We start from the raw sequence: 12,058 nt of genomic DNA on the forward strand, positions 1-12,058 counted from the left end.
CTGCAGTTCAGGTCCCTCCCCTTCTGCGGGACAAGGGAATGCAGGGCCTGGGGGAGGGAGCCATTTCCTCCCCCCTTACCCCTCACCCCACCGCTCAACCTCCTCCTTTCTCCTCTTTGTTCTCAGCGCTTCTCGGCTGACCGCTCGCGCCCCTCCCTCTCCCCAGCCTGGCTCCACAGCTACTCCATTCCCTTCGCTACCTTGCCCCCACCCACAGCCCAGAGGCCCAGCCCTAGGAGTCTTGGAGCGAAACTATTCCCCCACGCCCCTCTCCCCAGCGCGCCTACTGTCTGGCTGAGTTTTAAGGCCGGATCGCAGAGGAATCCGGAAGTGCGGGGAAGGGGCAAGCTGGCACTGGACTCCTGAGGTCGGCATTTGCCCCGGTGCTGCAAGAGGTCAGGAATGCGACCATCTGCGTTAGCTAGGGAGATAAGGAGACGTGGCAGCTCTCCAGTACTAACGCAGACCTCCCCGGCACAGAGGGGCCTGCGCGTCACGGGTGGGGCAAGATCAGAGCAGGATCTACCCAGGGGCTTAGAGAAGAATTCTAGGGTCTGCAAGTCACGGAAAGAAAAGTCCCACAGTGGTCCTACGTGACTCGTGACTTGAGGATTCCCCAGTAAGAGTTCCGCCCTATGCCCTCCTGAGTGAGGCCTTACTCTGCAATAAGTAACTCCTATTTGTTCAGGAATGAGCGTTGTGGGGTCAACATTCCCATGCATCGGAAGATTAGACAGGCAGTTCTTTTTTTTTTTTTTCCTCTCCATAGAAGGGGGGGGGGGCGGGGGGACACAGGACGGGACCTGAAGTTCAGTTAAGTAACTTTCTGAGGTCACCCAACCAGCAAAGTACCCAAGTTGGTTAAGTTAAAGCCTAAAAAAAAAAAAAAAAATGTTGTCCACGGAACATTTCATCGGTACACTTCATTGTATGGTCCCATAAATTAGGGTAATTGTGGAACTCAGTGGGAGAGTTTGTAAAACTGAAAGCTCCTTTTACTGGCTGGAATCTCCAACCCCCAAAAGCCTTCATGCAAAGCCAGTGAGCATTCGTTTGTATGTTAGTTTGCATCCCATTTGCCTGGCTGTCTCTGGCCACACCCAGCCTTCCCAGCCAGCTCCCATGGGGTCTCCAGGGTTTTCCCATACGAAGGAGACAGGCTTAGAACAATTCATTCTCACCCTGCTTCCGCCTGATCTGCTGACCCGGGCTCTTCCTAGGGCCCCTTTCCCTCCCTGTTTTGCTTTTCTGTCTGCCCACACAGAGTCAGTTCAGCTGGTCGCTCGATAAGGATCAATAGGTCCACTCCAGAGCAAAGAGCACGGCCACATGTCTAACAAACACCAGGTCCTGCCGGAAAGACGGCTCCGGTGCTGGCTGACTTGAACCTCAGGTTTCTCCGTCTTCATTCAGCAGGAGTGGTCATGCAGCTGGTGGGGTGTTGCATATGTTTGGGGGTTTCTCCAGGGAACAAGCTGGAAAGCCCAGAGCATTATGAAGACTGACCAGGCAGGAAAGAAAGCCCAAGGAGGAAGGGGAGGGGGCCAGTGCCAGTAGATGGCACGGGGGTGGAAAATAGAGGGGCAGGCAATCTGGTTCAAACCCAGCCGGGTGATTCTAAGTATCCTGGTCTATCCTCTCAGACCCCAACCTATCCAGACATAGTATAGTCTGGAGGAGGGACAGTGGTCTTTTCCTCCACTGTTGCCATGGCTACTAGAAAGGCCTGACACACAGTAGGTGTCCAGCAAATACTGGTTAAATTAAAAATGCTCTTGGGCTGGTGGTGTACTCAGCTAATAGAGCACTTATGTCCAACAGGAGGCCTTGGGTTTGATCCTCTGCACTCCATACACTGAGTGTGAGATCTCATGTCTGTGATCCCAGTACTTGAAAAGTAGGGAGAGGAGAATCAGGAGCTGAAGGCCATCCTTGAAGGTTCATAGAAGGTTCAAGACCAGCCTGAGCTACATGAGACCCTGTCTCCAAAAAAGAGGGGTGGGGAAGCAGAAAGAAATAAGAGTAAACAGAACTGTGTCCAGACAGGGGGAGGGGCTGCTGCACACTCACAGAGGTCCCCCTCAAGCCCCCAGGGTGTTCAGAGACAGTCCAGGGACTGAGTGAGGAAATGTGAGAATATATATTTCCATATTTGAGAACATGTATTTCCATAGTTCCCTATGTGTGTTTGGGAACATGGGACCAGAGTGTGAAAACCAAGAGATCTGCTCTCAGGATCCTATTTCTCCTCCTCTTCATTGATTTATTGATTTATTTGTGTGCACTGGTGTTTTGCCTGCAAGCATGTCTTCTGTAGGAGGGTGTCAGGTACCCTGAAAACTGGAGTTACAGACAGTTGTGAGCCGCCCTGTGGATGCTGGGTATTGAACCCGGGTCCTCTTAGAAGAACAACCAGTGTTCTTAACCACTGAATCATCTCTCCAGCCCCCCCCCCCTCTTCCTCTTCTTGGGCCCCCAGCTTTTCTTCCCCAGGACTCCTGGGGCTCCAAGACTGTTCCCCGACTTAAGCTAAGGACACTACAAAAATCTTCGCCCTAGTGGACACCTCTTCTGTCTGTGGGAAAGGTGTTAAGAACTTCATTTCCTGCCCTAAAAGCAAAGGCTCACACCACCTGCCATCCCTGGTGCCTCTGATTAGGCACCCCCTTCCTGAGGCTGTGAGGGTGACTGAGAGCGTGTGCAGAGGCCAAGAAGGGCTGCGACCAGGTAGGTAGGTCACCGGAATCGCGCTCTTGGCGCCCGCGGCTCGGGTGGCAGGGCGGGGCCTCCAGGAGAGGTCCCCACCTCCTCTCTCAGCGATATAACAGGTCGAGGGCCGCCACCCTCCACGGCCGTCCGAACTCCTGTCTCGGTCTCTCGCTTCGCTCTCCTCTCCAGACAACATGAGCTTCACCACCCGCTCCACCACCTTTTCCACCAACTACCGGTCCCAGGGCTCCGTGCGGACGCCCAGCCAGCGGGTCCGTCCTGCCAGCAGCGCGGCCAGCGTCTATGCAGGTGCTGGGGGCTCCGGTTCCCGGATCTCCGTGTCCCGCGCCACAAGCGTCTGGGGTGGCTCCATGGGGTCTGCGGGCCTGGTTGGAATGGGTGGCATCCAGACCGAGAAGGAGACCATGCAAGAGCTGAACGACCGCCTGGCCAGCTACCTGGACAGGGTGAAGAGCCTGGAGACTGAGAATAGGAGACTGGAGAGCAAAATCCGGGAACATCTGGAGAAGAAGGGGTCCCAGGGCGTCAGAGACTGGGGCCACTATTTCAAGATCATCGAGGACCTGAGGGCTCAGGTAAAGGAGCACGGAGGGAGGGGCCCTCGCTCCCAGCCATTCCGGTCATCCTGCCCACCCCCCACCCCCCAAACTTGAATAGGGTGTTGGTGGTTGACGCGTTCCTCTTTCCACATCCATCCGTTTCCTCCCCTCTATGGGACGCAGTTAGGAATACTTTGGATTCTCACCCACAACCTAGGAATTCCAAGGGTGGTGGCTACACACGGAAGTTGGCTTTCCCCAAGGGGTGTAGTGGGAAGGGAACCGGATTGAGAGCCGCTCCAAAAAGGGCCATAAAGTGGACCCAGACACGGCTTTTTCAGTGGGGACAGTTACAGGGTTAAGCGGATGTAGCTAAGGCTGAGTCATCTAGAAGTAAACAGGAGCCTACCTGTGGGAGGGGCCAATCAAGGGAGTGGGGGGCCCAGAACAGGGAGTTAGCAGGTGCAGCGGGAGAAAGAGGATGGGGGAGAGAGCTTGTTAGAAGCGGCTCATTTGTAGGCAGGCCGGATAGGGCAGGCCCAGGCAGAGGGGCAAGGTGCCAGGATCGAAGAGTCCAGGAAGGGAGCCGGGGCACAGGTGGAACGGCAAGATGGGAGCGCTAGCCTCTGGCCGTTCCGAGGAGGAGGAGGGATTCACTGAAACAGAAGATGCGTCCTTCACACACGCACATTTGTCCTGGCCTCTCACGGCAACCCTCTGCTTTAATCCACCCAGATCTTTGCAAATTCTGTGGACAATGCCCGCATCGTCCTGCAGATCGACAATGCTCGTCTTGCTGCTGATGACTTCAGAGTCAAGTAAGTCTGGGGCTGCGGCTAGAGCTAAGAACAGTCTACTCCGGGGGCCGTGTTAGGATAGGGTTTCCTTGTTCAGGGTAGGGTGCACTGAGCGGTCATTTCACTGTTCATTTGTGCGGCCGCCAGGTTTCAGCACACTGCTCCTCACAGCCAAGAACAGTGCTGAGGGAATGGTACCTGGCTCAGGTGACTGGTTTGTGAGGGGACAAGGCTAGGCTAGGGATGTGGCACTGGCTGAGAAGCTTCTAGATGAGATGGGGAGCACTGATCACCTCCACTCCTCCAGGTATGAGACAGAACTGGCCATGCGCCAGTCTGTGGAGAACGACATCCACGGACTCCGAAAGGTAGTGGATGACACCAACATCACCAGGCTGCAGCTGGAGACAGAAATTGAAGCCCTCAAGGAGGAACTGCTGTTCATGAAGAAGAATCACGAGGAGGCAAGTGGAGCTACTGGCCAGGCCTGGGAGCCGAGACTAGATGGGCCAGGCTGCCCCCAAAAGGAACCTTGCATGGAAATTTAGAACCACCAGCCTGGGTTGTTAGCCTGTTTTGATTAAGAGCAAACCCAGGGGGTCACATGTTTCTATGGCTCACCCCAAGTTAGCCCTTGTATCTTGACCTCATAATAGTATAAGGCCTGGCTTGCAGCCCTGCTACCACTTGGAAAGTTGAGGCAGGAGGATTGAGTTCAATGCCAGCCTGTCTCACTGAGTGAGAGGAGATGGAGACAAAGGTAGGGATTGCCATTCTTAGGAGCTGATGGGCTGGTAGGGCTTCTGGAGGAAGTTTAAGGTAAGGTTTGTGAAGGGGGTATAAAATGAAGAGCAGAAATCATCTGTGAGTGGCAGGTTCGGGCAGTGAAGGAGTGGCATTCCTACCCATCTGGAGCAGAAGCCCAGATCAAGCCTTGCCAAGTGCAAGTCAGGGTTTCCTCCGCTCTCGTCTCCCGTTACGCTTATCATTGCCTTCTAGAAAAGACCATCAGTGATGAGTGGCTGGGTTGGAACTCTGACCTTACGTGCCCCCTCTTAGGCGCCCCCACCCTTGTTTCTGCCTTCTTCAGGAAGTCAAGGGACTGGAAGCCCAGATTGCCAGTTCCGGGCTGACCGTGGAGGTGGATGCCCCCAAATCTCAGGACCTCAGCAAGATCATGGCTGACATCCGGGCCCAGTATGAGGAGCTGGCTCAGAAGAATCGTGAGGAACTGGACAAGTACTGGTCCCAGCAGGTATGGCCCCAGCAAGAGGAAAGGCTGGTTGCCAGGGTGGGAGGGGGAGGCTGCCAAGGAAGGAGGGTCTTGACTGACCCTCCCCACCCTGCAGATTGAGGAGAGCACCACGGTAGTCACCACCCAGTCTGCTGAAATCAGAGATGCCGAGACCACACTCACGGACCTGAGGCGCACCTTCCAGGCCTTGGAGATTGACCTGGAAGCCATGAAAAATCAGGTGAGAGTCCCCCAGTCACCTGCTGCAGTTCCTCTGGACCCGACCTCTGACACATGGCCTCAGCCCCGACTGTCTTGTCCCTAATCCTCCTTCCCACATAATCAAGAGATCCCTAAACTGAATCACTTCTCTTTGTATTTCATTACACCTACACTGGAACCTAGGATTTGATAGACAAGTGGTCCTCATCCTGTCAGAGAATGAAGGGCTGAGCAGGCTAGGACTTGGGACTCACCCTCCCTTTTGTCTTTCTGTGCCCTGCAGAAGATCAGCTTGGAGAACAGCCTTAGGGATGTGGAGGCCCGATACAGCATGCAGATGGAGCAGCTTAATGGGGTCCTTCTACACCTGGAGTCAGAGCTGGCCCAAACCCGGGCAGAGGGGCAGCGCCAGACCAGGAATATGAAGCCCTGCTGAACATCAAGGTCAAGCTTGAGGCTGAGATTGCCACCTACCGCCGCTTGCTGGAAGATGGGGAAGACTTCAGGTGAGTGGTATCCTCCTAACCACACAAGTGAGGGTCTCTTCTCCACTTTTGGAACTTTGGGAAGTTCCAAGATGTTTGTTGGTGACCCCTGAGCAGTGGCTACAAAACAGTGAGTCACAGGTTCTATCTCATGAGAAAAAAATGACTTAAGTATTGTCCCTAGCTGTACTTGGGATAAAAGTTCAGCCTTGAGTTTCCCTTTTCTGGAAGAAATGGCTGGGGAAAGTTTGGATGTAAAGACAAGAGTCAGGGAAAGCTTGTTCTGAATTCCCACTCTCTACTCTGGGGCTGTTTATAACTAAGGCTTGGTCATCTGTTACAGTCTCAACGATGCCCTGGACTCCAGTAACTCCTTGCAGACTGTCCAGAGGACAACCACCCGAAAGGTCGTGGATGGCAAAGTGGTGTCCGAGACCAACGACACCAGAGTTCTGAGGCACTGAGGCTGACAAGGAGGCGACCCCTGGGGACTAAGGGACCAATAAAAGTTGAGAAGTCTCTGGACATCACTTTGTGTCTTCCTTGACAGTCTTCCTGCTTGTGCACGTGGGTGTTGAGTCTAAAGTCCCATCCTGGGTCAGACAGAAGTCTCTTGACCCTAGGGGTTTCACATGGATTGGCCATGGGAGAGGAAGGGTCTGGGTTTTTTGTTTGTTTTTTTTTTTTATGTTCATGGGTGCTTTGCCTGCATATATGTCTGTGTGAGGGTGTCAGATCTTGGAGTTACAGACAGTTGTGAGCTGCCATGTGGATGCTGGGAATTGAACCCAGGTCCTCTGGAAGAGCAGTCAGTGCTCTTAACCGCTGAGCGGTCTCTCCAGCCCCAAGTCTGGGTTCTTTTTCTTTTTTTTTTTTGGTTTTTTGAGACAGGGTTTCTCTGTGTAGCTTTGCGCCTCTCCTGGAACTCACGAGTCTGGGTTCTTAAAACACCTAAAAGCAGATGAAGTAGGAGATATGACTGTCCTAGGTACAGGTGAAAGTAGAGTAAAGCTGTGGAATCTCCCACTCCAGAGACCTGGTGTAGAAGCCAGGCATGGTGCTGTGCACATAAGATCATGATTTAGGTTCGAGGCCAGTCTGGGTTATATAGCAAGTTCCAGGGCAGCCTACATCACATGCCAATGTCCCGATAAAACAAACAAAACAACAGCTGGGTGTGGGGGTGCACTTCTAAAATCCCAGAGATCAGTAGTGTCAAGAGGACCAGGAATTCAAGGTCATCATCTGCTACACAGCAAATCTGCAGCTAACCTTGGCTATTTGAGACCTTGTCTCAAAAAAGGGGCCTAGTGAGGAACTTGGTAAACCCAAGCATGGTGGGCGTGTGGTGGCTCAGGTCTGTAACGCCACTACTCTGGAGGCTAAAGTAGGAAGATTACCCTGAGTTCAAGACCAGTATGGTTACAAAGTAAGGCCTTGTCTCCCTCTCTTGAACAGCTGCCTAAGCTATAGTGTGGAGCACAAAGTTACATAACCCAGATATTCAAGTAGAAATATCTTGGTCCCTCGTAGCTTTGCTTTAGCAAAAGGCTGCAGTCCATGTCCATGTGTACTTTTGCACTCGTGAGCATGTCTGTGGATTAAGTTAGCAAAAATGGGACCATCTACGCACATACGAAGGGCTAGGCTTCAGGATGTACATAGTGCATAAAATACCTGCTAGTTTTCCCTCACAAAGCTCACAGCTAGAGAGAGACCAAAGACACAGACATTTCTACTCGTTCTTTCAACAAGTGCTGAGCACCCATTACGAGCACCAACCATTCTGCTTGGCGCTTGGGATACCACAGACAGAACCCTTATTATTACTGTGGAAATTACGTTATGGTGATGGGAAAGAACAAAAGCCAATAAAGAAGATAAGAAGCCAAATTACTTGGCACTTCAGAGGTGGTTGAGCCGGGTGGTGGTGGCACACGCCTTTGATCCCAGCACTCGGGAGGCAGAGCCAGGCGGATCTCTGTGAGTTCGAGGCCAGCCTGGTCTGCAAGGCGAGATCCAGGACAGGCTCCAAAACTCCACAGAGAAACTCTGTCTCTAAATAAATAAATAAACAAACAAATAAATAAAAAGATGCGCAGAGGCGGTTGAGCATTACAGGCTGGAGAGAAGCAGCCCCAGAGCCTTGGAAGTGGAGTGTCAGGAAAAGGGGAGAGTAGTGGTCACAACTGAAGGGAAAACTGTTTGCCTGAGAAGAGCAGTGTGTTCAGGGTGTCCTGAGTGGTAAAGCCCTTTGAGGCCTTTGCTTCTTGAAACCTAGAGGACAGCTCAGAAAACCCCTGGCATGAGCCCCCAGGACAGGTACACACTAGTGGGGCCCTGAGACCAGAAGAGTCAGGGGAGGATGTTCAGTGGACGGAGACAGGGCGGCCCTTGCTGAGCAAGGTCCGAGTTACACAAGAGTAACTGGAAGTTTCTGTGGGAAGAGCCCCTGCCATCAGACTTCCAGAGAAAACATTCTACTTAAGAGCAAGGAAAGATGACTCATAACTCTTTACACCTGCCTCCCCTGAGTAAACACAGCAGTCAATCATTTGACCCACTGATCCCTTCCATTCCCCCCACCCCACCCCAGCCATTGCTTTGTCCTCTCACCCCTGCAGGGGTCTGCAGGGGACAGAACTGCAGGAGAGGTGGCTGAGCTATACTCTCCGAGATCTGTGTGGGAAGAGCAGTTGAGATGGTTTCCTTGCCCCTCCCTCTTTACTGTCTTCTACATATGCAGGTATGACATTGAATGTGTTTTCTCAAACCAGGTGCCAACCTGCCAAAACTAAACAGAAAGTCCCTGGCAGAGCCTGAGTGGTGTTTGCAGCTGAATCCAGCTGGTCCGAGAAACCCGAGACGAGGCACCTGATATGATTATCCCTCCCCACACAGACAAGGCTTCAGAGTTCCCAGGGCTCTTACCATCTGATCCTCATTACAATCCTGTGAGGTATGCGAGGCAGCGGCTGTTATTGGCTCTGGATCAGAGTTTGGACACTGAAGTCCACAGACATCACATGACCCATCAATCCCCTGTGTTTTCAGAGATAGGAGCTTGAGGCAAGAGTGAAGTCACGTCTCCATGTTCTTTCTGGAGTGCGTCTACCTTGATGTTGTTTCTGTTTTGTTTTGTTGGGTGGGTGGATTTGGGTGTGTGTGTGTGTGTGTGTGTTTGTGTGGTGTTTGGCTTTACAATCTCTCTGTGTAGCCCTACTTGGCCCTTGGATTTGCTGTGACCCTCCAGTTCCTGCTTCCTTCCTGCCGAGATTGTGTGCTGGGATGGTGTCACACACCATGACCCCTGGATGGTGTACCCTGACTTAATGGCAGACTGAGCAGGTTCAAGCAGAGAACCCTACAACACACTCCTGAGGCTTGAGTCCTCAGACTCGGAGATTCTAACTCAGTTGTTCACGGGTGAGGCCCCAGGGCTCAAGGGAAATATTTGAAAATCTCCCTTGGTGATCCTAACAGGCAGCCCAGATTAAGAGGCAGGCCCATGTGGTCCCTAGGGTCTGTATCCTGGCATTCTTTCCTGCTGCAGGTCAAGCTGTGCCTCTTCTAATTAAATGACACCCTGCTGCAGAAGCCCAAGGCCACTTGGCAATTCCCCTCATTCCCCAGCAGGGAAAGGCAGCTGCCTGCGGGGCAGCCCATTTTGTCCCTAGAGCATCTAAAGGGGACAATGACGGTGGAGAGTCACCTGTCCTAAACTGTACGTGTCCCATTCCACCCAGCCCAGGTAATAAACTGAAAACTACAGGCAGCATGTATCATATGATGTCCCTTGGGCAACAATAAAAACATAGTTAAGTGAATTCATATGTATATGTAAAGATCTCCCAAAGGATACCCAAAGAAACTGGAATTAACAGTTGCATTTGAGGGGAGATTTGGTGTAGGAAGTAATGGGGGGGAAGCTTGTTTCCAAATCTGTGTCTGCCAACATCTTCCAAATCAGTTATTACTAATACAAATTTGTTTTGTTTTGTTTTGTTTTGTGTTTTGAGACAGGGTTTCCTTGTGTAATAGTCTTGGCTATCTTGGAACTCATTGTGTAGACCAGGTTAGCCTTGAACTCACAGAGATCAGGCTGCCTCTGCCTTCTGAATGCTGGGATTAAAAGCATGCACCACCACACCTGACTTCTAATACAATTTTTTTTAAAGATGGGGTCGGGTGTAGAGTTTTCTGCACATATATATTGCTGTGGGATGGTCTGTATGTCAAGTGTGTTGCTGATTGGTCAATAAATAAATCACTGATTAGCCAGTGGCCAGGCAGGAAGTATAGGCGGGACAAGGAGGAGAATAAAGCTGACAAGTGGAAGGCTGAGTCAGAGACACTGCCAGCCGCCATGATGACAAACAGCATGTGAAGATGCCAAACAGCATGTGAAGATGCTGGTAAGCCACGAGCCACGTGGCAAGGTATAGATTTATAGAAATGGATTAATTTAAGCTGTAAGAACAGCTAGCAAGAAGCCTGCCATGGCCATACAGTTTGTAAGCAATATAAATCTCTGTGTTTACTTGGTTGGGTCTGAGTAGCTGTGGGACTGGCGGGTGACAGAGATTTGTCCTGACTGTGGACAAGGCAGGAAAACTCTAGCTACAATATATTATATGTAATACATATATAGTTCATATAATACACACATACACATAAAGATACTAAGCTGGGTATAGTGGTGTTTGCCTTTAATCCCAGCACTTAAGAGACAGAAGCAAAGATCTCTGTGAGCTCCAGCCCATCCTGGTTTACATCATGAGACCCTGTCTCAAAACAAACAAACAAACAAAAGTACTACTGGGCCTAGGGACTGCTACATGCTAGGTAAACAATATACCACTGAGCTACATCACCAATTCTCCCCCCTCCCACCCGCGCCCATTTTAATTTGAGCTGGGGTCTTGCTTAAGTTACTCAGGCCGGTCTTGAACTTACCCTGTAACCCAGGCAAGCCTTGAATTTGTGGTCTTCCTGCCTTAGCCCCCTAAACAGCTCCCAAAGCCAGCCATGCCAAATCTTATAACCATATATATATAGTCTATATGTATAGTTATTACAGAGCTCGCATCCTAGCAGATAGGGATACAATACAAGATAAAAGAAATGAATAAATTGTATAGTATGTCAGAAAGGTAAGTATTGTGAAGAGAAAGTGGAGCAAGACTGGGAAGTCAGGCGCTGTGGGTGACATCAGTTTGCTGCCACTGTAAACATTTGCCCCAAAGCCAGGTGTGGCACCGCCACACCTGTAATCCCAACATTCAGGAGGCAGAGTCAGGAGGATGGCTGCAAGTCTGAAACCCACCTGGAACACACAGTAAGTTCCAGGCCTGCCAGGGTTACATAGCAAGGATTGTTTCAAAAACATAGAAAATGAACCACAAACAAACCAACCAAAAAACTTACCATAAAAGTGGTGGCTTAAGTTGGGCAGTGATAGCACACACCTTTGATCCCACCATTTGGGAGGCAGAGGCAGGTGGATCTCTGTGAGTTCGAGGTCAGCTTGATCTACAGAGCGAGTTTCAGGACAGCCAACGCAACACACAGAGGAAAAAAAAAATGGTGACTTAAACCAACACTTGATAGGTTTTGGGTGGTGCTGGGATTTGAACCAAGAGCCTTGTGCTTGCTAGGTAAATGCTTTACCACTGATCTATAGCCAGTCCCCCAATCACAATATCTTTAAATCAGTCAGTCTCTCTCCCCGCCCCCCTACCATCACATTTCCTTCCCTGCCTCCACCCTCCTGCCTTCTTCCTTCCTGTAAGTTTTTTGTTGTTTTTTTAATTTTGTTTATTTATTATTTATTATTTATTTTATTTTACTTTTCTTTGGCTTTTCAAGACAGGGTTTCTCTGTGTAGCTTTGTGCCTTTCCTGGATCTTGCTCTGTAGACCAGGCTGGCCTCAAACTCAAAGAGATCCACCTGCCTCTGCCTCCCAGTGCTGGGATTAAAGGCGTGTGCCACCACAGCCCGGCTTGGTTTTTTTGTTTTGTTTTGTTTTTATTTCATGTACATTGGTGCTT

General features: G+C 50.9%; 1 protein-coding gene across 1 annotated transcript; it reads left to right on the forward strand.

The window, feature by feature from the left end:
* The first annotated feature begins 2,795 nt into the window (after positions 1-2,795).
* Krt18 (keratin 18) lies at positions 2,796-6,534 on the forward strand. Its single transcript, XM_052747549.1, is given in 8 exon segments — positions 2,796-3,305; positions 4,005-4,087; positions 4,374-4,534; positions 5,161-5,321; positions 5,416-5,541; positions 5,806-5,932; positions 5,935-6,028; positions 6,351-6,534. Coding segments are annotated over 8 exon segments (1,275 nt in total). The 5' UTR covers positions 2,796-2,903; the 3' UTR covers positions 6,472-6,534.
* Positions 6,535-12,058: the final 5,524 nt, after the last annotated feature.

Source organism: Peromyscus californicus, unplaced genomic scaffold (genome assembly GCF_007827085.1).
Source record: "Peromyscus californicus insignis strain IS unplaced genomic scaffold, ASM782708v3 Scaffold_20__1_contigs__length_68692818, whole genome shotgun sequence".
In the NCBI taxonomy this organism is placed as follows: Eukaryota; Metazoa; Chordata; class Mammalia; order Rodentia; family Cricetidae; genus Peromyscus; species Peromyscus californicus.